At 40.4% G+C, this 27,722-nt stretch overlaps 1 protein-coding gene across 1 annotated transcript; it reads left to right on the forward strand.

Annotated features, from left to right (window-relative positions):
* Nucleotides 1-12,648: 12,648 nt before the first annotated feature.
* On the forward strand, nucleotides 12,649-26,280 carry htra4 (HtrA serine peptidase 4). Its single transcript, XM_038998400.1, has 10 exons — nucleotides 12,649-13,069; nucleotides 19,204-19,303; nucleotides 19,543-19,747; nucleotides 21,083-21,172; nucleotides 21,331-21,435; nucleotides 21,739-21,771; nucleotides 23,607-23,721; nucleotides 23,927-23,984; nucleotides 24,270-24,365; nucleotides 26,115-26,280. Exons 1-10 carry the CDS (start codon nucleotides 12,649-12,651, stop codon nucleotides 26,278-26,280), a joined length of 1,389 nt encoding a protein of 462 aa, XP_038854328.1.
* Nucleotides 26,281-27,722: the final 1,442 nt, after the last annotated feature.

Below are 27,722 nucleotides of genomic sequence, written 5' to 3' on the forward strand. Positions count from 1 at the left end.
AAGTCCCTGCAGCAATGTTCCAACATCTAGTGGAAAGCCTTTGCAGAAGAATGGGGTCTGTTACAGCAGAAAAGAGGAGACCAACTCCATATTAATGCCCATGATTTTGGAATGAGAAGCCATTTTTGCTGTTGTGCTAGCTGTTAGGTCCAAAACAGATTCACAAATCATGGGAATTTGTCGCGCTATGAAGATGTCTCCCTCCGAGGCATGTGTTGCTTGGCAACCACCCTGCAGTTGCCTTGGCAACCCTGCTCCCTCCATGGCTAAAACCAGTGTGAAAAACATGCTAACAAACATTTGTGCTATGAACCTAAATACATACTGCACTCTGACCCACAAAACTTCTTTGCTAGATTCATGATAGTGGTTAGACAAAGCAAGGAGGGAGTTTCATCCCTTTATGTACATTTATTCAAATATGCAAATACACCTGGTGTATTTATGCAAATTAGGCACATCATTGTCTTTATTTTAACACAAAATGTTTTATGTGCTATAATTCAGTCAATATCTAATGGATTATGAAAATTCAAAAAATTCTTCATCCATTGTCCAACTGTTTAATTTATTAGAATTGTTTATTTTTTTTAAATACAATTTCATTACCGTTGCTACTTTAAAGAGCTTCCCAGACACCAAAGAAAGGTAATTATTGTGTCTTCCTAAACCTGAGACACCTGCTGAATCCGTTCACCTTGTGTGCAGACCAACAAGCAGTCTTACTGCAGAATTAGACGTTAATCCACGTTCTCCAAATGTCAAATTTAAAAGTTGCTCCAAACCAAAAATTTCAACGCGTTTTATTTTGCTGCTGCTCCTCTGTATCATTCCATTTCTCCAAATGTCAAATTTTGAAGTCAAAGGTTAAGTTTAGGAACTCATTCCGAATGGTTAAGGTAAGGTTTAAAGTTTGGGATAGGGTTAAAACCATAAAACAGTGTCCACAACTGGGATCGAATGCAAACTTCTGATCAAGAGTCATGGGATTACCACCACCCTTATCCACAACGCCTTAGCAAAACCCAAACCAGCTTGGTGGTAATAGCTCTCACTGTTGCCCCTAGTGGCCGGTTTTGAAGGCATTTCCTGACGTCCTCAGGACATGGATAGACGTGAATGTGAACTCAAGTCTAAGATGCTTTTTATGCCAGTTTTACATCCAATACACAACAGGAGGTAACCTATATGATGTGCTTAATGAAATATGATATTAGAAGCTCTATTCACACAACAGCTCCAAATCTGACAATTATTATCCAGGACTTTATTTTACAGAACATTGAGTTAAGCATGCAAATGTTCTATTCTACTATATGGACCTTTAAACTCAGCTGCAACAGAGGGTTATGTCATCTTGGTTCAGATTAATACCAGGTGTCACTGTGACTATTATGGAATTTTGGGTAACGATTCATTGTCATGCAAATAGCTTTGGTTATAATTGTCATTTTAGTTGAAAAATGTTTGCGCTTGTAATGCATCTTTGAAAATTAGCTATGACATACCTAATGAATACAACACAGCTTTGGTGACAACACTGTCTCAAAAATGAATGGTTCTGACCATTTGAAAATTACGCTTCTCCTTCCAACCATGCTGTTCCGCTTGTAAAATTGTTACCAACTTTCCCCACTTCATGTAAAAAATGAAAAACTGATATTGGGTAAACTATATCTACTTAAATATAAAGTTGGATCCCCCTACTCCTAAAATGTGTATTAAGGCGATAATGACTATGCATTTTTTTTGTTTGCGGTTATTATCCATAATTGTAGATTATACGATAATTGTGCCAGCCCTAATCACAGCAACACATAGCAAATTAGTCCTGCGGTCATCACTGCTGCAGGAAGAGAAAGAGAAAGAAAAAAAGAGAGAGACCTGGAGAAAGATGAGGAGAAAGATGAGGAGAAGCATGACATAATGGACTACTTCTGCCCTCTACTGGTGACTGGTAGCTTGAGACAATTTACCTGATGAGCCATAGGGGTATAATGCAAAGCAGAATCAATGAGTTAGCCAAATAACTTTGATAAACAACCAAAAATAACTACTGATTTTCATGTTCATTAAGAAAGCTAACCTTCGATATGTGTTTTTGGTTGTAGAGTCAATTAGACCATGTCCATTTCAAGATTATTTTTCCAAAAAATAAAACGTTATTTCAGAATATTTACGCAAGTTAGCTGGCTAAATCATTGAACCTACTTTGTAGTAAACCCCTCCGGGCTGAGTCTGAAGCAGTAGCAACAACACAGGATTATCAAATAGGGCCTACAGGATCCAGCTATGTATTAAACTCATTGCATTTATAACTGTACAGCAGAGCTGTGTAACATACCAAATGCATTAGGAAAAAGGTTTTGTAACTGACAACCGTGGACCCCAGGAAGAGTAGCTGCTGCTTCTGCAAAAGATGGGGATTCAAATAAGCAAATAATAAACAAATAAACCGGCTACTCAGTCACTTTAAAAGTCAAAGTACTTCAGCAGAAGAAAGACAAAAACTTATTTCAAACTGTTCTTGACTTTTAAAACTAGGTCCCTTTTGATCAGGAAATTGCATTACAAAGGCCTCTTACAGATTTTTAATTCACAACCTCCATAATGAGCTTATGAATTATGAGTTTTCCAGAGGAAATAATGGATTTGTATGCAGAACGAGCAGGCGGAATGACAGCAGCTATAAATGAAAAACATGACTTATGCAGTCACACTCACCCATTATGGAAATGTCATGTCATTTCTTTCCTCTCAGACGTTAATGTTCTTAACTGTAAGACGTTAAATGGGTCATTCCACCAATTCGGTGCCCTTTGAGAAGTGTAACTTGGTAAAAAAAAAAAAAAGATTTCACATAATTTTTACATTCTGTCATAAAGAGCACATGTTCAACTTAACATAAAACACGTTTTCTCATCCCGAGGTTAAATAAAAAAATTACTATAGTAAGTGCCTATTAATTGTGAACTCTGAGCGGTTGTTTTGGACCCAGTACCGGGTCAGTCGAGTTTTGGGGGTACATATCATTTGAAAGCTACAGCCCCTGTCTTTTTGTAAATCAAACAAAAAATCTTACTGCTGGCAATGTTATAAGAATCTCCCCACCCTGATGGTTACTGTAAAGCAATGCATGTCCATCTCCATCCACATTACCTTGTATGCATTCTCCACATGTGCCAGTTAATATATCTCACTCGTTTACAATAGGAAAAAGAGATGTCATGTGAGATGTCATGTGATCTCCTACCGATATCTAGCGGACCAACTGGGAATCAGACAGGGGATATATTTACATCAATGGAGAGGTGGAGACGTCAGCTTTCTCCTCAGATATATATTATTCCTGTAAGACGAAAAACTACATTGCACAAGACCTGTGCTTTTAAAATGGCTGTGTTCCTATGGGAATTTTCACATGTTTAGAGTGACACCTCAAAGAGTGCCTTTTGCGTCCTATTTATATTTTAGGTATACATTGTGAAGTGTTGGGGAATAAAAGATTTGAAAATATAGGTTTGACATAAAATATGCCACCAATTACTGTTCCAAAATTATTTTCTTTTTTTTAAGGAAATCATTTTGGAACAGTAATTGGTGGCATACTTTATGTCAAACCTATATTTTCAAATCTCTTATTCCCCAACACTTCACAATGTATACCTAAAATATAAATAGGACGCAAAAGGCACTCTTCGAGGAATGACCCAAATGCAATTCATTTCCGGTGTGGGCATACAGTAATTATAATAACAAAATAATCATACAATTTTACTTAAGCGGTATGCTTTTATGGCTACCCATTTTCCAATAAGCATAAGGATAATGTGCAGTATAAGATTTCAAACCCGTGTTAGTTTGTGTTTATAAATCGTGGATGTAGAACAGTGAAAGTACTCGGCTATAATGCACCTGACTACATCCATGGATGTATTTAAGTGCATAGAAAATCATCCAGTCAGGTCACACTGACTTAAAATACAGTCAAATCTGTCAACTCCATTCCATTCAATTCAAACGACTTTATTTGTCCCCTTGGGGCAATTCCATTAGGGCTATAATGGTGCTTCTGATGCATACAAAAGAGACAGTGTCTGTTGCATTTCATCTTTCATAGACATATTTAGTATTCACTTCCTTAGCCAATGCAGGCCTATCTCAGTGTTTTGCCCAACAGTATATTTTTGAGATGCAAAGTGAGAGCACTCACAACAAGACCATAATCAAAGGACTCTCCTGTTAGACGAATTAGAACCGGAGGAAGATAAGACTGTTTTGTTCTGTCCATCTGGTGCAGCCTAATAAAGAGGATATCTAAGTTCCCAATAAAGGATGTTGGAAGCCTTTTAGCACATCAACGTCATAAAAAAGGAGCCCAGAAAAAAACTACCTACCAGCTACCTGTGTAGTTTATAGCTTTCATCAAATAACAATATGTTTCACCATATATCGTCTTAGGTCACTATTGTAAAAACGAATGTGTCCTCAATGACTTTCCTGGTTAAATAAAGGCAATATGTTTTTTCTCTTAACCTTAATTTTACCAGGATTTCAACAATATAATGTCAAATATAATGCACACAAACATACAATTTCCAATGAACTGATATACTAACAATGAACCTTTTTCAAAGGTAAACACAAAGGTCAATATGAAATTGTAAGGCATCTAAAAATTGACCAAAAGCAGGCAAAGACATGAGAAACACTGAAGCATATTTGACGCTAATGGGTTCACTGTCTGCACAGTACATGCCAGTGCTTCTATGAAGAATAGACAGTGTTCGTCAAATAACACTCCTCAAAGTTTGGTGGACAAGGATAAAGCTTGCAGACATTAGTCTGGTGCAGTATTATGAATATGTTAAGGATGCCATATTTGGGCTTCATAAAGTCTGAAAATTGGGTACAAAATTTTGAGGTTGTGTTATAATGAGTAATTTATTGTTAAGAGACGTGGGGAGTTCTGAAATGGACAGAGGTGGAGGACAATGATGGGTAACTAACTATACAAATGGACATTCCATGTCTTTTTCAATCAAACAAATATTTTGACAACTGAAAAACATTGTGTGACTGCTTTCTATTGTTAAAACACATGCCTGCCATCACATATATTATATATTATGCTGACTTTAAAAGTTGAGGAGCAACTTTCTGAGGTGAAATTCAACTTTAGCTTCTGTACTTCAAAGGTGTAATGCATATCATAATGATTGTCCACAATATCAAAGATGGTTCTCAACAAATACTGAATCTTTCATGTTAAAAGGACTTGATTTATCAGAGGTTTGAAGATTATATTAATTATTTTGGTATCTTGCTAGCTAGGGAAATGAAAATCAAGTCAAATGAGTGAGTGCACTGTAGCAGTATACTTAGGAACTGTATGACTCACAGACACAATTGTATGGTGAATTGAGAAATTCACTCAACAAACATGACAAAGAATGAATGAACTGTAAAGAACTCTACAATGTATTTTTTTAATGCATTTCTTACATAATGCATACCCACTTACTGTTGTACACACAAGTTAGAGGATTCTAAATTATTTGTGGCAAAGTGAATTTGAAAGGCATTGTGACAAGTTGTGTTGCCCCATGTCACAAACGCAGGAGGCTGTTGAGGGGAGGACGGAGCAAATGGAATAGCATCGAACACCTGGAAACCATGTGTTTGATGTATTTGATACCATGCCACTGATTCTGCTCCAGCCATTACTACGAGACTGTCCTCCCAAATTAAGGTGCCACCAAACTCCCGTGGTCTCCATATAACCTTTTCAAGTTCTTAGCTTTACATGTCTCTCCTTTTAACCACCATCAGGGCATGATCAATGTCACGAGATTATGTTTGGTTCTTTAAAGTGGAGCTCCTCGAAGATCATGGGGATTTGTCTGTCCATATTATAGTGTTAACTTACTTTTAAAAAAGTAAGTTAACATTGCTAAATCTTTCTTCATCATTGCTGACTAAAACAACTAAGTAAGTAAGCCTACTTTTTGTACTACATCACTTGATTCAGAGCTAGCTAAACCTGGCTGATGGTAACTGTCTGTTTTGGCTTCATTTGTTGAAAATGCAGGCCCTGCTATGGTGTATTGCCACTGAAACAATTTAATTAAACTATCCCTATGTGAGCGCTCAGCCTTGAACATGACCTACGTGCCAGTGCCATGACTAAGCCATTTATCTCCTGCTCACAGCACAGTCACTGTAGATAATAATAGAATCCAAATTCACCTCAGTTCAGCTCTGTCTGTGCCCTCATATCTCTCTCTCTCTTACACACCTACCTATAATTATGCTATTGCATAATCATACCTACACTATTAGAAAAAAAGGTTCCTTGTAGAACCAAAAGGGCTCCATCGCTTGCTTCATCGCTTGCTTCCGATCAGAACCCTAGAGGATCTTCTTCACTGAACCGAAATGGTTCCATGTATTTTGTGGTTCTAATGATCTAAAGTTGTGCTGTTGCTACTGCCTGTAAACACACAGTCCAGTTCAAAGTGAATGATGGCAGGCCACTGTGCCAAATGGCTTATTTGCATAAAGACCTGCTGTAGCTCTAATTGGCTATGGCGCACGGGTCTGCTTAGACTCCATCCTGGACGAATCAGATGTTTTTATTCGCTTTTAATTGCTGCAGTGTCTATTAATTGTCCAAACGCACAGCTGCTTTCCCACTTTATTTCTGTAGAATTTTCACAAATGCGTCATTCCCCAAACCTAAGAATTTGTGAAAACGACCATATCTAAGTGCTTGCTTGTCAGAAAAAATAAAGTGTAATTCTTCCTTGGAAGAATATGAACAGACTTGAATAAGATTTCATGTTGCTAAACGCTGTCAGTTCCACTTTAAACACATGATTTCCTCTTGCTTCTAGCTAGCATTTAGATTGCAACAGCTCAGGTTTGTATGAACCTAGCTGTTTGCCACTCATAATAGGAATTCAATCTTCCCCCTGCCAACTGTGAAATCATGCAGCAGCATCATTCATATGGATATAAATGTCGACGCAAAACAGCTTGAAGAAATTAAAAGGGAATGTTAGCAGTCATTTCAGAGTTTGATGTGACTGGGTACTCTTTTTGTAGCTGTTTTCTAAAATCCCCATTACACTCTCGGGTAGGGATAGAACCCTCAAGGTGGGTATATATACTGAATCAAAATATAAACGCAACCTGCAAGAATTTCTAAATGTTTACTTGAGTTACAGTTCATATTCATATAAGGAACTCAGTTAATAGAAATAAATAAATTAGGCCCTATTCTATAGATTTCACATGACTGGCCAGGCCCAGCCAATCAGAATGCATTATTCCCCAAAATAAATTCCATGTGTGCAATGGCAGATAATGTAACATTTTGACAAAATGAGTGATGCTTATTTCAACATAGAAACATCAGAGTTTTCCTTTTTACACTGTGGCTTATGGATGAGTAGAGGTTCTGTCTTGCATTTCCACATGGTGACCATATACTGTACACTCATAGAAGAAAGGGTTCTTTGGGGTTCTACAGTGGATTTGTAAAGTATTTAGACCCCTTGACCAAGAACCCAATGGTCACTCTGACAGAGCTCCAGAGTTCCTCTGTGGAGATGGGAGAACCTTCCAGAAGGGCAACCATTTCTGCAGCACTCCACCAATCAGGCCTTTATGGTAGAGTGGACAGATGGAAGCCATACTCTCAGTAAAAGGCACCTAAGGGACTCTCAGACCATGAGAAACAAGATTCTCTGGTCTGATGAAACCAAGATTTAACTATTTGGCTTTAATTCCAAACGTCACGTCTGGAGGAAACCTGGCACCATCCCATGGTGGTGGCAGCATCATGCTGTGGGGATGTTTTTCAGCGGCAGGGACTGGGAGACTAGTCAGGATTGAAGGAAAGATGAACGGCACAAAGTACAAAGAGATCCTTGATGAACACCTGCTCCAGAGCGCTCAGGACCTCAGACGAAGGTTCACCTTCCAACAGGACAGCAACCCTAAGCACACAGCCAAGACAACACAGGAGTGGCTTCGGGACAAGTCTCTGAATGTCCCTGAGTGGCCCAACCTGAGCCCGAACTTGAACCCGATCGAACATCTCTGGGGAGACCTGAAAATAGCTGTGCAGTGACGCTCTCCATCCAACCTGACAGAGATTGAGAGGATCTGCATAAAAGAATGGGAGAAACTCCCCAAATACAGGTGTGCCAAGCTTGTAGCGTCATACCCAAGAAAACTCGAATCTGTAATCGCTGCCAAAGGTGCTTGAACAAAGTACAGGGTCTTAATACTTATGTGAATGTGATATTTCCGTTTTTATTTTATTTTATTTTATACATTTGCAAAAATGTCAAAACCTATTTTTGCTTTGTCATCATAGGGTATTATGTATAGATTTATGAGGGGGAAAACTATTCAATCCATTTTAGACTAAGGCTGTAAAGTAACAAAATATTCAAATGTAATTTTGACCCCAAGAAGAATCTATTGTACAAAGCAATAGCAAATATCAACTTATTTCCTATCATAGACATGAAATTAATGTTATCCCATTTTTTTCTTTACCAAAACCGACTGTTGTGTTAGCAAAAATACAGTTAATTAGCTAAATATATATTTGTTTATATATAAGGTGCAGCTTTTTTTCCAAAATACAATCTACATTAGTACTAAAAAGCTCATTTACCACCATTTGATTATACTATAATTTATTTTTCAGAATTTTTAAGTAAATAGTTGTGTGATAAAACAATTGTCATTTAAAGAGAGTAAACACTTTTTTTATATATAGACAAAGGGGGACTTAATTCACTTCAAAAAGTGATCCTGAGGACATTGACCAAAAATATTGTTTTGTTTTCTTTATTTATCCCATAGCCAGAATAGAACTCCCCAGCTTGTACTCCTAAAAACCGGAAATTAGTTAGCCATGGCTCGTTGGTCAAAGACTATGGGGAAATGAATCAGGGTCCATCCCCCTGATGTTATGATAGAGGTCTATCATAACATCACATAGTATTCACAGTTACATTCCCAAAACGAGAGATCTCGTTAAATGAAATTAAGAATGACAAAATAACAGAACCAGCGGGTAAAAGGGGTGCGTACATGTCCGCAGGCATCTTTAGTAGAGCGTGGATGTGCCACGAGTGGCGCTCTGAGAAGCAGCAAGCGAGACAAACGCAAGTATCACTTAAAATGAATGCACAAATTGAAAGAAAAGGATTTCACTGGAGCTACAAAGATACCAGCATAACTTGCTAACAATGGAGATCATTTTCCAATTGTAGCCTAGGCCTACATACGTTAAAACCAGTGGAAAGGTTGACATATTAGGGCCTACAATTTCGGCTCAAGTGCGGGGGAGAGCGATGCTTGAACTTGAGCATTCCTGCCGCCATCACACATTTCCTTTTTAAATGTAAGCTAATAATGTGAATAAAATTACCACAAAAAATCATTTTCTCAGTGACAACTAAAACAGGCTATATTCATACACTGAGCTGTTCTCTCCAAAAAGCATTGCTTTGTATCTGCTCCAAGAATTACATGCTTGGAATACACCAGGTGGGTTGCACTCCCTTGCATCAAACCTAGGACTGGCTCTTTTTAATGCAGAGTATAGGGTCTCCTCCTAGGCCTACATAGGAAGGACACTTCCCACATCCATCTTTATATTAGCAGCTGCCAACTAGATAAAAACCCAGCCTTGTACTAAATGACACTGCAGGTATTTCAGGCTAGGTTAAAGGGATACTTCGGGATTTTGGCAATGATTTTGGCCGTTTATACATGTCAGATCAACTCTTTGATACCATTTGTATGTCTCTGTGTCCAATGTGAAGGAAGCTAGAGGTAGTTTTGTGAGCCAACGCTAACTGGCATTAGCGCAATGACTGGAAGTCTATGGGTATCTGCTAAAGGGCCTCATTGCCAAAATCCTAAAGTATCCCTTTAAATACATAGTCCTTGCTCATAACAAGAATGTGGATGTGTGTGATGGATTGTATTGTTTCGGGTGGTGACATTTGGTAGATGAATAAGCCATTAGTGGTAAAGTGAGAGCTTTATGTGGGAAAGAATTAGATCACTTATATAAAGTTCCAAACATTGTTACTTTACTTTATTTGTACTTTTTGTATGTGTTTGCCTTTTTAAAGTCCAGATAATATGCAGCTCATATCTTGCCTTGATCAATCAAACGTAATCTGAAATGCAGGCCAATGCTGGAACCTGGTCCCAGAGCAAAACATTTTATATTTTACAAAAATCCTGCCACTCCATTTAGTATATGTTACTTTATGTTAGTTTGCATAAAATTGGCCTACCAATGCAATAGCGGTCATACACTGAGAGTACAAAACATTAAGAACACCTGCTCTTTCAATGACATAGACGGACCAGGTGAATCCAGGTGAAGGCTATGATGCCTTATTGATGTCACTTATTAAATAGATCACATTTGATCTGTTTAGTATGATATATTACGTTTGATTGCTTTAGTATGATATGCTACGTTAGGTTATGGATTATGGTTAGGGTTAAGGTTAGAAGTTAGGTTAAAGGGTTAGGGGAAGGGTTAGCTAGCATGCTAAGTAGTAAGTAGTTGCAAAGTTGCTAGTTAGATAAAATGCTAAAGTTGTCCATGTTGAGATTCGAACATAAAACCTTTGGGTTACTAGACGATCGCATTATATGTAACCTACTGTTCATAACAAACATAAAATATCATACTACACTGAACAAAAATTCATACGCACAAAAAGTTTCTCTCAAATTTTGTGCACACATTTGTTTACATCCCTGTTAGTGAGCATTTTCCCAATATAATCCATCCACCTGACAGGTGTGGCATATCAAGAAGCTGATTAAACAGCAAGATCATTACACAGGTGCACCTTGTGCTGGGGACAATAAAAGGCCACACTAAAATGGGCAGTTTTGTCACACAACACAATGCCACAGATGTCTCAGGAGATTCCTGACTGCAGGAATGTCCACCAGAGCTGTTGCCAGATAATTTAATGTTAATTTCTCTACCATAAGCTGCTTCCAATGTCGTTTTAGAGAATTTGGCAGTACATCCAAACCACGCGTAACCACACCAACCCAGGAACTCCACATCTGGCTTCTTCACCTGGGGGATCATCTGAGACTAGTCACCCGGACAGTTGATGAAACTGTGGGTTTGCACAACATAAGAATTTCTCATCTGCGTGCTCGTCGTCCTCACCAGGGTCTTGATCTGACTGCAGTTTGGCGTCATAACCGACTTCAGTGGGCAAATGCTTACCTTTGATGGCCAGTGGCATGCTGAAGAAGTGTGCTATTCATGGATGAATCCCGATTTCAACTGTACAGGGCAGATAGCAGACAGAGTGTATGGCATCGTATGGGCGAACGGTTTGCTGATGTCAACGTTGTGAACCCATGGTGGCGGTGGGGTTATGGTATGGGCAGGCATAAGCTACGGACACCGAACACAGTTGCATTTTATTGACAGCAATTTTAATGCATAGAGATACAGTGATGAGATCCTGAGGCCCATTTGTCGTGCCATTCGTCCGCCACCATTTACTAATGTTTAAGCATGATAATGCACGGTCCCATGTACACAATTCCTGGAAGGCCTGCTTACTAACCAGACATGTAGCCAATTGAGCATGTTTGGAATGCTCTGGATCGACGTGTACAACAGCGTGTTCCAGTTTCAGCCAATATCCAGCAACTTCGCACAGCCATTGAAGAGGAGTGGAAGAACATTCCACCGACCACAATCAACAGCCTGATCAACTCTATTCGCTGCATAAGGCAAATGGTGGTCACACCAGATATTGACTGGTTTTCTTATCCACCCCCCTACTTTATTTTTTAAGGTATCTGTAACCAACAGATGCATATCTGTATTCCCAGTCATGTGAAATCCATAGATCAGGGCCTAATGAATTTATTTCATTTGACTGTAACTCAGTAAAATCTTTGAAATTGTTGCATGTTGCGTTTTTATATTTTTATTCAGTGTAATTTAAGTGTTCCGTATTTACTATGTTACATCTAATCAATGTAATGTGACCTAACATCAAGTAACATACACTATACTAAATAGACCAGGCTGGTATATTATGCTGACATGTTTAACCAACCCACTGAAATTGTAATTTATAAATCTTCAAAATGATCACAAAAAAAGTAGGTTTATGCTGTCATATGTCATCAAGTGAGTTACATTGATGTGAGTGTTGTTAATCATTCACACAGGAGACAGCTGTACTAAAAACTGAAAGGGTGCTCCTTCCTTGTGGGTCTCTTCAAATCCTCTACATAAAGTCACACAGCTGCATTCCAGAGAGTTCACTTGGGGGACTTAAAAGACTAAGCAAGAGTGGAGCTCAAAATCAGACTGCTGCTACTGGAAACACAGTTACAAGACATTTAGACTTAGACTAAACTGCAAACTAGACCAACCTGAAGCTGTGGATTCTGAATGCACATTTTGCACATGCATTTTATTTTCAAATAAGGCATCATTTAGATAAAATAGGTGATATAGACAGGTATACGCAAAACGGGCAGGAGGACTTGACCTTGTTCATTGTTTGGTTACAAATTGAATTTACAAGAGTTATCAGCTTTTTTTTGAACATGATAAAGTTTGTTTTTTGCATTATCTTCGTCGCTGTGGTTCATGCGCGGTTACTTCGCAAGAGACAAACTCCGTGTCCGGAAGTCTGTGATGGCTCCCGCTGTCCTGTCGCACCTGAATCACGGTGTTACTACGGTGTAGTGAAGGACAGCTGCGGATGCTGCACAGTATGCGCGTCTGGAGAAGGTGACATTTGCGGGGAGCGCGGTATTGGCCTTTGTGGCGAGGGAATGACATGCGAATATCCAGCGGGAAAGCGCAGAGTTCGCGGTTCATGCGTTTGCACACTTTCAGAGCCGGTGTGTGGAAGTGATGGAAGGACTTACCCCAGTATGTGCCGTTTGAGAGCCGAGAACAAAATAGCAGAACTCAGTATAAATCCCCCGGTCATCTTGATTCAGAAAGGCCACTGTGATTCGGGTGAGTATTGAGGGCCAAAGGAAGAAAAGTTTCATAGCCTACATTTATTCATCTCCAGTCTACCATGCAAAGTAGCCTATTGTTATCAAGACATTAGTTTGTGTTTATGTATTTTCTTTATGTATTTTCTTCGTTGAATAACTGGATTGTACAATCCTAATTGTTGAATAAATCGATTGTACAGTCCTAATGGTTGAATAACTGGATTGTACAGTCCTAACTACTTGTCAAGTTGACCCAACATGGGTATTTGTGCTCTACTGCAATGTGTAAGCCAGGCTGCATGTAGCCTACATCCTGTATGTCAGGGATTGTAATTAACCTATTAAGTAGGAAGGTTAAACTGCTGCTTCTCTCTAAGGTCAAGCCATCATCTGGTTTTACAGCCTACTGAAGAATGCTTCACCTTTCATTCTCTCTCTGATCCAATTATGTAAGGAAAAATTGATGAAATTGTTTTCTCCAATAGAGAAGAAACACCCTGGCCAGAGCCTTGGCAGAACTGCTACATCCCTTCCAACCAAGCCCACCAATAAAACATTATTTCATTGAATAAAGGATCGACAGATCAACTTTATTTGATAAAGAATGATCCTGTTAACATGCCATACGACGCTAAAATGCAAAGTGCGTTAGGGTAGATGTTGTTTACAATACAATCAGATAAACCCTGTTTTTTTCTTTCCTCGTCTAGCACGGATCCTGAGCATATTCAATCGATTTTTGGTCATAATCATAGGCCTACATGTTATGTTGGTCCATCCCAAATGGCACCTTATTCCCTATATAGTGCACTACTTTTGACCAGAGCCCTATGGGAACTATATAGGGAATACGGAGGCATTCGGATGTAGGCTATTACTTTCTAGCACGGTTTGAGATGGTGAATTGTACACAGTCAAAGTAGTCAAAGAGAGCAGGAGTGAATAATCTGGTACTGGGACTCAGTACTTGCTCCATGATCAAGCTGTTGATATCTTGATGGATCTGAGACGATAACAAATGCCAGTTTACAGTTTGCTGTTCCATGTTGTGCCAGCCAGAAAGTGTTAGACATGGTAATGGTTTCATTATTATTGACAAAACTGTTGTTATGCCTAAACGGAAATGTGTCCATTGCAACACAATCTAGGCCTATTACTCATAGCAAGTGGTTACATATTGTTGCTATACCCACAGTAGAATGTGTATGGAGAAAATAAGAAATTCACCATGCATTAGATCCCCTCCTGGTTTCTGAGAAAAGCAGGTGTGCAAACCACATGGCTTCCAATTACTGTGTGCTTTGGAGGGTGTCACATAATGTTTAACGGACTGGCACAAGAATGAGGTGATTGGACTGTAATCACCTGAATGAGAAGCAGCCTATAAAAGGCTTGGAGCATGTGGAGGGGTTAAGAGAGCAACCATAGAGAGAACAGTACTTCAGATTTCACTGCATGACAGGATTCCTCCACATGGGAGCCAAAGATGTGTACAAAACAGAGCTGTGTCGACTACCTTTGCAGCAACATTCAACACTTTACTCAGTTACAGAGCCTGTATTAATAAAGTGTGTCAGAGTAGTGTTGAGTAGTGATGCGAGTGCAGATCTAGGATCAGTCTTGCCTTTTAGATCACAATTTGTTTTTATTACATTGACGGGGGACCTGATCCTTGATCAACATTCCTACTCTGAGAAACTTGATACATACGGCCTCAGACCTACACTACAGGCAAGAAAGGTGTTAACACAATATTTCATCACCTCTCTTTAACTTTTCTTAGTAATAACACCAGCCTGAATAAGTAGCCATGTGGAATGTGTTGACAGTTTTTTCTTTGCTCATTGTATAAAAGCTGTAGGCGATGTGTTTTTTTTATGCTTTATGTCTCTGTGGGTTCGTTACAGAGATTCTAGTTGATTCGTAGCCTAACATACAGGAGTATAACAGTCTAATATGGCTAGAAATATAGGGCTGGGGCCTCGCGATACGGTTTCATCACGATACTAAAGTGGCGATACAGTATGTATTGCGATTCTCACAATTCTATATGTATCGATAATGTGATGTTATTGCGATTCGATGCTCCAAACATTTTGCTCACCATGTCTGCTGCAGAGGGACAACAGAGAGCCTGGAGAAAGCTAGTTTTGATCAGTCATAGAAATACAATTGTTGAAAACAAATTGTCTCCCTGTTTAAAAATATGGAGTACAAGCTATGAAATAAAAATACTGGAGTTTTGTTGCAGGTACAGCCAATTAGCGCAAAAAAATAATATTGCGATAGTCAAAACAATACGATTGATTTTTGATAATATTGATTTTTTTTTCTTCCCCATCACTACTGACACATCACAGTGATGGATGGCACGTTCACCAAAGTTATTCTAGTATTGTTAAATAATTGAATCACAATTTTAAATAGAATTATATCTCAAAATGAGAAAATAAACAAGCTAAATCTTTTCCAAGTAATATCCAGAGGAATCCATTCAAAGTGCATGTTATCTGAAATACAAAATTTGTGATGTGTGCAGTGCACCCAGTATTTTATATTGTTCAAGGCATTCCAAGCTCTGACCATCAATCAGGGTTTGGCAGTGGAGCCTAGGGACAGTATCCATGAACAGATGCAGTGCACTCCATGGCCTCCCTCAAGTCAATCTCTCAGGCTGCGTCCCAAATGGTCAAAAGTAATGCACTATACTCTTTACATGACAGAGACTATACATGTGAAAGCTATGATCCCTTATTGATGTCACTTGTTAAATCCACTTCAATCAGTGTAGATGAAAGGGAGGGGACAGGTTAAAGAAGGATTTTTAAGCCTTGAGACAATTGAGACATGGATTGTATATGTGTGCCATTCAGAGGGTGAATCGGCAAGACAAAATATTTAAGTGCCTTTGAACGGGGTATGGTACTAGGTGCCAGGCGCACCGGTTTGACAAACGCTCAACAGTTTCCAGTGTGTATCAAGAATTTCCCACCATCCAAAAGACATCCAGCCAACTTGACACAACTATGGGAAGCATTGGAGTCAACATGGGCCAGCATCCTTGTGGAACGCTTTAAACACCTTGTAGAGTCCATGCCCCGACGAATTGAGGCTGTTCTGGAGGATGCAACTCAATATTAGTAAGGTGTTCCTAATGTTTGGTATACTCACTGTATAGGGAATAGGGTACCACACAACCTCAGTCTCCCAAAGAGCCCAGGCTTCTGACAGCACCAGGAGAATGCACCCAGTTCTCATAATCATCTTATGTAGAAAGTGTTAAATATTGTGATATGTTTGTAAAATGGCATAGATTTTAAAGAGTGCACTAGTAGCTTATAAGAAGTTGTTTTGGGGAGGGGGGGGTGAAGAAGCCTTGTGCAAGGCAAAAATATTCAGTGTCCTGTCAAGGATATGTCTTGACAAAAGGAGTACCTTTGTTTGCCATGCTGAAATTTGCATTCAAAGAAGTTTCCGCAGAGATTAGTTCATTGTGCTGCTATGCAAATATCAATCTCAAAACCGTGTGTCTGAATGCATTAAGGATAAGGTGTAGTGCACAGGAGCTTTAGGGAAAGTACATGTGATAATGTGTGTGTGAAAGCAACGTGCTGTAGCCTACATGAGAAGAAATGCCCTATAAATGGGAAGAGGAGAAACAGCAGGGGAATAGTTTTGGGGGGCAAAGATTTCCAGTTCGCCTAAAGTAAGAGAGTCATAAATAACCTTTAAGTAGAAGAGGAGAGCTAGGTGGCCTATAAAAGGTACCTCCACCTCCTGCCAGCCAATCAGGTGGGCTTACAGGCTGGGTGTTCGCTGCATTCAGACCTTGATTTGCCTTGTGGGCAAACAAGGCCATGAGCTCAGCAGGCACAAGCTTGCTGGTATCAATTTGGTCCCTGGAAACCAACCTGACAAGCTATCCAAGCAAACAGGTAGCAGAATAGGGGCCGAAGGCTCCAAGGGTCTCTAGCATAGCTGCGGAAAGTAAGGGTGCTGAGGGTGCTGCAGCACCCCCTAATAAATCATTAAAAAATGTAGAATACAAATTTAAAAAATTGCCGTCAGCAGCACAGAGAGATCAAATTCTGTCGGCACGTTGTGCATATAAGATACAGTGGCTTGCGAAAGTATTCACCCCCCTTGGTATTTTTCCTATTTTGATGCCTTACAACCTGGAATTAAGATATATTTTGTGGGGGGTTGTATCATTTGATTTACACAACATGCCTACCACTTTGAAGATGCAAAATATTTTTTATTGTGAAACAAACAAGAAATATGACAAATATACTGTAAACTTGACCGTGCATAACTATTCACCCCCGCCCCAAAGTCAATACTTTTTTAGAGCCACCTTTTGCAGCAATTACAGCTGCAAGTCTCTTGGGGTAAGTCTCCATAAGATTGGCACATCTAACCACTGGGATTTTTGCCCATTCTTCAAGGCAAAACTGCTCCAGCTCCTTCAAGTTGGATGGGTTCCGCTGGTGTACATCAATCTTTAAGTCATACCACAGATTCTCAATTGGATTGAGGTCTGGGCTTTGACTAGGCCATTCCAAGACATTTAAATGTTTCCCCTTAAACCATTTGAGTGTTGCTTTAGCAGTATGATTAGGGTCATTGTCCTGCCGGAATGTGAACCTCCGTCTCAGTCTCAAATCTCTGGAAGACTGAAACAGGTTTCCCTCAAGAATTTCCCTGTATTTAGCGCCATCCATCATTCCTTCAATTCTGACCAGTTTCCAAGTCCTTGCCGATGAAAAACACCCCCACAGCACGATGCTGCCACCACCATGCTTCACTGTGGGGATTCTGTTCTCGGGGTAATGAGAGGTGTTGGGTTTGCGCCAGATAGCGTTTTCCTTGATGGCCAAAAAGCTCCATTTTAGTCTCATCTGACCAAAGTACCTTCTTCCATATGTTTGGGGATTCTCCCACATGCCTTTCGGGCGAACACCAAATGTGTTTGCTTATTTTTTTCTTTAAGCAATGGCTTTTTTTCTGGCCACTCTTCCATAAAGCCCAGCTCTGTGGAATGTACGGCTTAAAGTGGTCCTATGGACAGATAATCCAATCTCCGCTGTGGAGCTTTGCAGCTCCTTCTGGGTTATCTTTGGTCTCTTTGTTGCCTCTCTGATTAATGCCCTCCTTGCCTGGTCCGTGAGCTTTGGTGGGCGGCCCTCTCTTGGCAGGTTTGTTGTGGTGCCATATTCTTTCCATTTTCTAATAATGGATTTAATGGTGCTCCGTGGGATGTTCAAGGTTTCGGATATTTTTTTATAACCCAACCCTGATCTGTACTTCTCCACAACTTTGTCCCTGACCTGTTTGGAGAGCTCATTGGTCTTCATGGTGCCGCCCCTTGCTTAGTGGTGTTGCAGACTCTGGGGCCTTTCAGAAAGGGTGTATACTGTATATACTGAGATCATGTGAAGATATATTAACTTCTGACTTCAACTGTACTAGGCACACTTGATCTCGCACACCCAATTAGGAGAGGAGAGGTAGGCTACTTAACTTGAAGCAACGAATTCGCAGTGTGTGTGAATAATGCAACAAAGATGTGATTTTAATACAATGTCTCTGTTTCCAAATAATCTGCGGGACAACTTAAATATTTTCATCCCAAAGTTGTCTGTCGGACCGACCGCTCCCAACCATAGCATGAAAAATGCAGACTGTGCTGCAATGATCTCTGTCAGGACCCGCAGGTCCTGTGGGCAAATCCCTACTGATCTAAGTTCCTTCAACTGTAATGAAAACATTTAAAAAATGCCAAGATATGCTACTACTTGCCTTAAGTGCTTCCCTGTATCATACATGTATTTGTCATTGTGTTCATAAAGGAGACCATGCACCAAACCCAAAGCTCAGAATTGGCATACCCGTATCAGGCTCAGAGAGGGCTTAAATCCTACCACTTTGCCCTCCCACTATTTTTTAACTGCTGGAAAAAGTCTGACAGATGTTATGCTTTTTCTATTTAAAAAAAATCCATATACTAGTATCCTAATAAATATGAAAATGTTTACAGCTCATGAACAACATATGAAATGTATGCAAATTCTACCTCCAATATATGCATGAACTTTGTTTCACATGAATAAACCTTCCTTTCTGTCTTTCTGTATTTTGTCCCCTCAGGTTCCCTGGACCCAGGAAGTATCCGCTACAAATTCAACTTCATTGCCGATGTGGTGGATAAGATAGCCCCTGCTGTGGTGCACCTAGAGCTTTTCAAGAGGTAGAAGCAGCAAGTACAGTATTGGAGCCCTTTAATCTTTCTGTTAGTAATGTACTATACAATGCGTTCTGCAGCAACATATTGAAGTAGGCGTCTAACACAGTTGTGATCAATACTTCATTTTCAAGCTCTGCATTTTGTTGACTGGGTGTTTTTCGCAAACCCTTCATTGGAACTGATTCCCTTATATTTTGGTATGATGAAAGCAACCTGATTGGTTGTTGTGTCTTTTCACTCAGGTTGGCATTTTCAAACCAGGAAGTCCCCGTCTCTAGTGGTTCGGGGTTCATCGTGTCAGAGGACGGCTGGATTGTCACCAACGCCCACGTTCTCTCCAACAAGCAGAAAATCAAAGTGGAGATGAAGAACGGTGTCAAATTCGATGCCTCCGTCAAGGACGTGGACACGAAGCTAGACATTGCACTCATCAAAATTGAGTCGGATGTGAGTGCTCTTCCTTTTCCTCCTCCCTAAAATGAGGCTGTTCCAAGGGCCTTCTCTCATTTCACAGGTCCTTAAACAAAATGTTGCTTGGTGTTTTCCACTGGCCTACTGGGTTGTCATCAGTGACTAACATAAAAAAGGCGACAGAGGACCTTTCGCCTGACCAAAATTGGATTCCACTCCTTGACATGGTCAATTTGTCGCCAAATTTTCCTCTAGGGGCTATTGTTTTGGTCTTACAAATTCACAGCTTCAGCCCTTTTTTTTAAGTATTCGCAAGTGGTGCTGTTACTAAAACATTTGTCACCGCAACGACAGGAGCTTGGGTAAACAGCTCCTTTATGTGGCATTATGGGATCCCTGGCCAGAACACAGTCCACTAAAACCCAATCTAGGCCAGGGACAAACCATACAGGCAATACAACTGATCATTTTGACTCAGCTCATCACTACACAATATACTTCAGAAAACTAGAAACTTCCGTGGAGACTACAAACGCAGTAGAAAGGGATTAGATTGAATGAGTTGTGATGGTAGACAGTAAGCGGTCATAGGCTGCAGCAGACCCCAAAAGTTGCCTGCAAGTGAGGCTGTGATGGAACAAGGCTTTACGCCCTAGAGGGGCTGGCAATGGAAACAAACTGTAATCGTCAGATTCCAGCAATATAAATACTTCAACCCACGACAAGAAAAGGCATGCGGATACACGCTTAGGCTGGGTGTGAAGGTTAGAGTGAGAGTGCCTTGTTGGCTTTACTGATGATTCAGTGCTATAGGGTATTCTGTTGATAGGGCCAATGTATTAACAGAGCAGTTGAAAAGCCTCTTTCCCTTTTTTGGGGGGTGATTTGTCTTCCCTTACTGCATATACAGTATCAGGAAGTAGCTTTGATGACTCAATGAACCGGACCAGCAATGTGTCAGTCAGTAAGCCCACAGTTGCCTTTACAACACAGTCCATCTCTACCATGGCAGACCTGGGATTCAAACCCACGCCTTATTGACACAACATACTCCAGAAGCACCTTCAATACTACTGTCCCAGGAAAGCTAACTAGCGTCCTGCTCAGGGGGTGTACTTTACATCAAACTGCCTCAAGCTTCAGAAACAGGTTCCTGCTCTATGGGCCATTCTGGCTCAGACACGGCTTAAAGAAAAGCCCAAACATTTCTGGGTTCCGGGACAGTACTACAGGTCTCAGGAAGGCAGTAGCGATGCTAACCCACTATCTTCACATAATTAAACAGAACACTAGAATGAACATTGATATCCTAGCAACATGAAACAGTGGACTTGTGATTTATATGATCTCTATGTTTGTCTTGTTCTGTAGAGTCCACTGCCGGTGCTTCTGCTGGGCCACTCGTCTGACCTTCGGCCTGGGGAGTTTGTGGTGGCAGTGGGTAGTCCCTTCTCCCTGCAGGTAAAGGGAGGGAACATGCTCAACTGTTATCCTCTTGCGTAAACACATGAAAGGATGATTGGAACCACAAATAGATCACAACAAACATGAAAAAGGCCAGCACTCACTTGGATATTAGTTGGAATTGAAGCTTTGTTTGAATTTTCTTCCCCCTGCAGAACACGGTCACCACAGGCATCATCAGCACGGCCCATAGGAATGGCCTGGAGCTGGGACTCAAAGACTCTGACATGGAGTACATCCAGACGGACGCCATCATCAACGTGAGTCATAGTCTGTGACTCAACTGGCACCCTATTCCCTGTTTAGTGCACTACTTTTGACCAGAGCCCTATAGGCCATGCATGGTCAAAAGTAGTTCACCATATAGGGAATAGGGTGCCATTTAGGATGCAAGCGTGAAACATGGCTGTCAAGCAGCAGTATTTTTTACTGCATGTGCATCTCTTTACATATCATTACATACTGTATGTCTCCATCTTCTCTTCTTGTCTCTGTTTTGGATTAAACATTGCACTGCAATACAATTGTCATTACCTTTTGTTTATTGCTCTGTTCTTTTATAGTATGGCAACTCAGGGGGACCACTTGTGAACTTGGTAAGGGGATTTACTACTTGATATTGTATTTGAGAGGATTGTAATATGTAAATCAGCACATTTGAAATGCAGGCAGGCTATGTATCTTTCCTTTTTTATTTCGGAAAGATTTGCAAGGACATAATTCTGTTTTCTATATATGGCTTACTGCTCAAGGTCCCCATTCTATGTTTTACTATGACATCTGTTGTTTTAAAATCCGCCACAGGAAACATTCTTTATCTGCAGACTCCTGTAATAGTGATGACTTATGTCTGCCTATTGATCTCAAAGCAGGAAAATTCTCCTAGAGTCGCCCTTGACGAAGCTTAAGGCATTTTTTCACCCGCTATATAATTTTTTCCATCTAAGTCCTTGTGGTCTATAAAAGAAGGCTTTTGCACAACATTGCATTGGCGCAGTGCAATTACATAAAACATAATTGTGCACGCGTACACAATTACATAGGATATATCAAAGCAGTGGCCTCGAGCTTAATGTTGTAAAAAGACTGCTTTACTTTCAAATACACCAAAAGGATACACATTTCATTCTGTTCCCTCACTCAGTGAGAATTACCATGCTAAGCATCACACATGGAAACAACAGAACAGCAGAACATTCTTGGAACCACAGGAAAGAACAGAACATTACACAATGTTGACTGACATGTTCAAAGGAACTTTCTTGAATGAAAGTACATATTCCATGAATGTACAGTACCAGTCGAAAGTTTGGACACGACTACTCATTCAAGGGTTTTTCTTTATTTTTACTATTTTCTACATGGTAGAATAGTGAAGACGTCAAAACTATGGAATAACACATATGGAATCTGAAATAAGTTTTAAACAAATCAAAATATATTTTAGATTTTAGATTCTTCAAAGTAGCCAGCCTTTGCCTTGATGACAGCTTTGCACACTCTTGGCATTCTCTCAACCAGCTTCATGAGGAATGCTTTTCCAACAGTCTTGAAGGAGTTCCCACATATGCTGAGCACTTATTGCCTGCTTTTCCTTCACTCTGTGGCTCAACTCATCCCAAACCATCTCAATTGAGGTCGGTAGTGATTGTGGAGGCCAGGTCATCTGATGCAGCACTCCATCACTCTCCTTGGTCAAATAGCCCTTACACAGCCTGGAGGTGTGTTGGGTCATTATCCTGTTGAAAAACAAACGATAGCCCACTAAGTGCAAACCAGATGGGATGGCGTATTGTTGCAGAATGCTGTGGTAGCCATGCTGGTTAAGGATAAGTGTGCCTTAAATTCTAAATAAACCATTGACAGTGTCACAAGCAAAGCACCCCCACACCATCACACCTCCTCCTCCATGCTTCACGGTGGGAACGACACATGGAGATGTAATATGGACTTGGTATTTTACCAAATAGGGCAATCTTCTGTATACCACCCCTACCTTGTCACAACACAACTGATTAGCTCAAACGCATTAAGGAAAAAATTCCACAAATTAACTTTTAACAAGGCACACTTGTTAATTGAAATGCATTCCAGGTGACTACCTCATGAAGCTGGTTGAGATAATGCTAAGAGTGTGCAAAGCTGTCATCAAGGCAAAGGGTGGCTACTTGGAAGAATCTCAAATATAACATATATTTTGATTTGTTTCAAACTTTTGGTTACTACATGATTCCATGTGTTATTTCATAGTTTAGATTTCTTTACTATTATTCTAATGTAGAAAATAGTAAAAATAAAGAAAAACCCTTGAATGAGTAGGTGTGTCCAGACTTTTGACTGGTACTGTATATCAGATGCATATTTTCATATTTTAATGCTACAATTCTGTTTATATTCATAATTTGTTATGTTCAATTTGACTTGTTTCCAGGATGGGGATGTCATTGGCATAAATACTCTGAAGGTCACAGCAGGAATATCCTTTGCAATTCCTGCTGACAGAATACGGCAATTCCTTGCGGATTCCTACGACAGACAAATCAAGGGTTTGTTTGACTAATTCTTCACTACCTATTTCACTAATATACCCCATGATTTACATGATAGCTTTTCTGGTTCAGATTGCTGATGATTTTTATTTGTATTTTATTTAACTAGTCAAGTCAGTTAAGATCAAATTCTTATTTGGCACAATTCTATACAATCATTTGGTATTCTATAACCGTTCTTATTTTACTGCATTGTTATCAGGAAAGACACTGCCAAAAAAGAAATACATGGGTGTCCGGATGCTTCAACTCTCAACTCAGTGAGTAAAGATCTGCTTTTGGTCAGAAGGTATCATTTTTCCATGGCCAGGTCAAAAGTAGTGTACTATATAGGGAATAGGGTGCCATTGTGGACGCAGACCTTGCCATTATTACTGGCAGGTTTACTATGCACCATAAATGCTGATCCCGATTAAACCACAATCTATATTAAGTTTACGGTCAAATTGTTGCCTTTCTCAAAATGTTGCTGGCTAAAATCTTGTGTGTGACCATTTCCAAGTCTTGCCATACTGTGTGTAATATCCTCCGTTTCCTCCTCCCAGTTTGATCCGAGATCTGAGGGAGCGGGAGAGCGGCTTCCCAGATGTGAGCTCAGGAGTGTACGTTTATGAAGTGATCCCAGGAACAGCTGCCTCCAGGTAAGACTGAGTGTGCATCCCAAATTGCACCCTATCCTTATAAAGTGCACTACTTTTTATCAGAGTCCTATGGGCCCTGGTCAAAAGTAGTGCACTACCGTAAAACTTAAATTAATATCCCAGACATTTGCTTCTAATCACTTAACACAACTGCCGCTTATTAGAGACGGGGATCTATTTCCTTAACACACACAGCTTTTGCTCAATAAAATTTTGAAAAGACTACCGCACTGCTTGTTGTGACCAGTATAGACATTATAATAACAAATCCATCGCAGATCAGACTTGCAAAGACTAGGCTGCCGATCATATACCGATTTAACGCTTTAGCACCATTCTCTCACGCACACCTCGTTGCGCCTTGTATCCCCCGTAGTTAAGCCGACCATGTCCAACCCGACTGCTGTCTCATCCATGGCAATGATATTGCTCTCCTTTATCTTATTTTGCACAATCTTTACGGTACTCGCTGAAGTTCACTCGTAAACAATTCATTTGGACGCTGCGTTTATTTGCTGAAATGTGTGCCGATGCCAGACGGGACAGGCGGCTATTTCAGGACACATGCCGAGTCAAGTTTAGACTTCTTCTCATTATTGGCATATGGTGGGAACACCCACAGAAGACCCGATAATGGGACAATACCACCATTACTATGTTATTCACAGATGATAGTTTGGTGTATTTGAGTGGTGTACAGACCTAAATCTGACAATTACCTGTTACATTGCGCTTTTTGAATAGGAACGTTATTAAATTCATATTACCAAAGCAGTTTTAATGGGATATAAGAAGGATACAGTAGCACTACTCACTATTAAAAAGGTTTTGGACACAACCTGAAACAAGTCTGTATGATTTGTGCTGCGCAGTAGGATGCTTGTCTGTTTATCCATTAGGTCTTGGTCAAATGGATTAGCAGACAGTGCTGTGCACAAAGGGGTTTGGAGGCATCAGGATATTTTCAAAGGAACGGAATGACAGGCCTGTGGTTATCAAGGCTATTAGACTAGACTGGTCCAGATCTCTACTACACTCCAGCCAGCAGTCACCCACAGGCAGGTTTCTGATTACGTCTTCTTCCTGGCCATGCCCCAAATGGTACCCTATACCCTTCATAGTGCACTACTTTTGAACAGAGCCCTATTACTTTCAACCACATCCCCTCTTACCCCATGCAAAAAAAAGCTAGAACAGTCAGGAGCTCAAATCCGTCTCAATAGCTCTGTGTGATATGTTGTCGTTGTGGGTAATAGCAGGAAGTAGCCCCCACAGCTATGGAAAACAAACATGCATGCAGCAGCCCTCTCAAACAAAAGCTTCTGAATCTGAATGCCAATCAAAATGGCTAATAGATGTTAGGTCCAATAATAAGCCAGCCTGGCTAACACTACAAAACTATAGGTGAATGGTACTGATTGGCCTATTATCTGTTGGATTTGAAGCCACCGGCATCTCTCTCTCTCTCTTGGATCAAGACACAGCATCTGCAACTTAGTCTAAAGGTCAACGCTTGTTCCTTTAGGGTATAAGATGGGAAGTCAGAGAAAGGTTGAGTTTTGTATAACAGCGAGGGTGTGTGAGCCTGAGTGCCAGTCTTTGTGCTGTCATGCCAACTCCTTGTCGTCACGCCAAACATTGGCTTGACAACGACGGCAATCAACGGAGTTGTCCAGAGCACAAACAGATCTGGGAGCAGGCTAGGTGTGTGTAGTGTTAATTGTTTTCTAATGCATGTTCCCCATGCAGTGCTGGCATGATTAACCATGATGTTATAATCAGCATCAACGGGCAACCCATCCAGACCACAGACGAGGTGAGTGATGCTGTCCAGTCAGGCAGTCCGCTGTCCGTGGTAGTGCGGCGAGCTAACGAAGACGTCATGATAAAGGTTGTCCCTGAGGAAATCGACTGAGTGGCTGCCTGTCTCTCTCCACTCATTGTGTCCCCCGTACACACGGAGGTTTTGACACAACGGTTGTGATACAATGGTGGCGATACAACTGATTTGTGATCCAACAGTTTGTCTGCACCAAAATGTTTACACAACCATTGTGCCATGTTTCCACGACAATTGTCTTATTTTTGTATATAAAAAAACTGTTCTATCACAACAGTTGTGCCAAATGCATTGTACATCAGTTGTTTATGGTGCCTGTATGCTGCAAGTGAATGTGGTTCATGCCATACATGCACGTGTTAGCTCTGACGTACTCCCATAGCGATATACGTAGTTACAATATGCAACATTGTGGTGATGGGAGTCCCTTATGAACTGTGCCGCACCCATTTCTCTGCCAGAACTATAGAATCCAATGTACTTTCGAGACATTCAGCTCTAGTCTGTATAGGCAGTTCTAGAGGTATGGTTTGTGTTTTAAGTCATGATATGTAGAATGTGTTACCTCTGGAAGTGGTAAATGTGACATTTGTGGACACTTAATAAAGTCTTCATAGTGCTTGGCTCTAAAACCTGGTTTTCCTTTCCTCTAAGTACTGGAGTACATGTAACTGCCAAAATAATGGAAACACTTGAGTAAATGAGGGATACAAAGTATATTGAAAGCAGGTGCTTCCACACAGGTGTGGTTCCGTAGTTAATTAAGCAATTAACATCTCATCGTGCTTAGGGTCATGTATAAAAATGATGGGCAGGCCATTATTTTGGCTACCATGACTTTGCCACCAAATGATGGCAATTGCCCCCATCTACAGGGCACGAGTGGTCACTGAAATGGCTTGATGAGCATAAACGATATAAACCATACGCCATGGCCGTCTCAGTCGCCAGATCAACACAATTGAATACTTATGGGAGATTCTGGAGCAGCGCCTGAGACAGCATTTTCCATCAACAAAACACCAAATTATGGAATTTCTCATGGAAGAAGAGTTCTGAACCTTCGATAGAGTTCCAGACACTTGTAAAAATCTAGGCCAAGGTGCATTGAAGCTGTTCTGGCTCAATGCCCTATTAAGACACTATATGTTGGTGTTTCCTTTATTTTGGCAGTTACCTGTATGTCACAGTAGAAATATCTCTGTGCTATGAACAAGCCTAAGTCATCAGGTGTACAGAAACACAATTAATCGAAAAGTGCATGGATGGATGCATGCACAGAACAAAAAGGACCCATCTCATACGTTGTTCATTTTGAACAAATCATAGATTCAAAACAGGATTCAAAGAGAAATATTGAACCACAAACACTTGATGTGCAGGGATGGCAAACACAGTGAGACAGTCTGCATTCTCTCACATTACACCTAGGAAGATACATTTTTGCCAACCTTTTTCCCAAAATGTCACATTTTGGAAGACACCTAGTGCTGGGGACAATAAAAGGCCACTAAAAT

Source organism: Salvelinus namaycush, chromosome 1 (assembly GCF_016432855.1).
Source record: "Salvelinus namaycush isolate Seneca chromosome 1, SaNama_1.0, whole genome shotgun sequence".
Taxonomy (NCBI): Eukaryota; Metazoa; Chordata; class Actinopteri; order Salmoniformes; family Salmonidae; genus Salvelinus; species Salvelinus namaycush.

Coding starts and splice junctions, on each gene's coding strand:
- htra4 (XM_038998400.1), top strand. CDS start 12,649: ATGATAAAGTTTGTTTTTTGCATTATCTTCGTCGCTGTGGTTCATGCG. Junction 19,304..19,542: donor CACCTAGAGCTTTTCAAGAG/GTAGAAGCAGCA, acceptor CTTTTCACTCAG/GTTGGCATTTTCAAACCAGG. Junction 19,748..21,082: donor TCATCAAAATTGAGTCGGAT/GTGAGTGCTCTT, acceptor CTTGTTCTGTAG/AGTCCACTGCCGGTGCTTCT.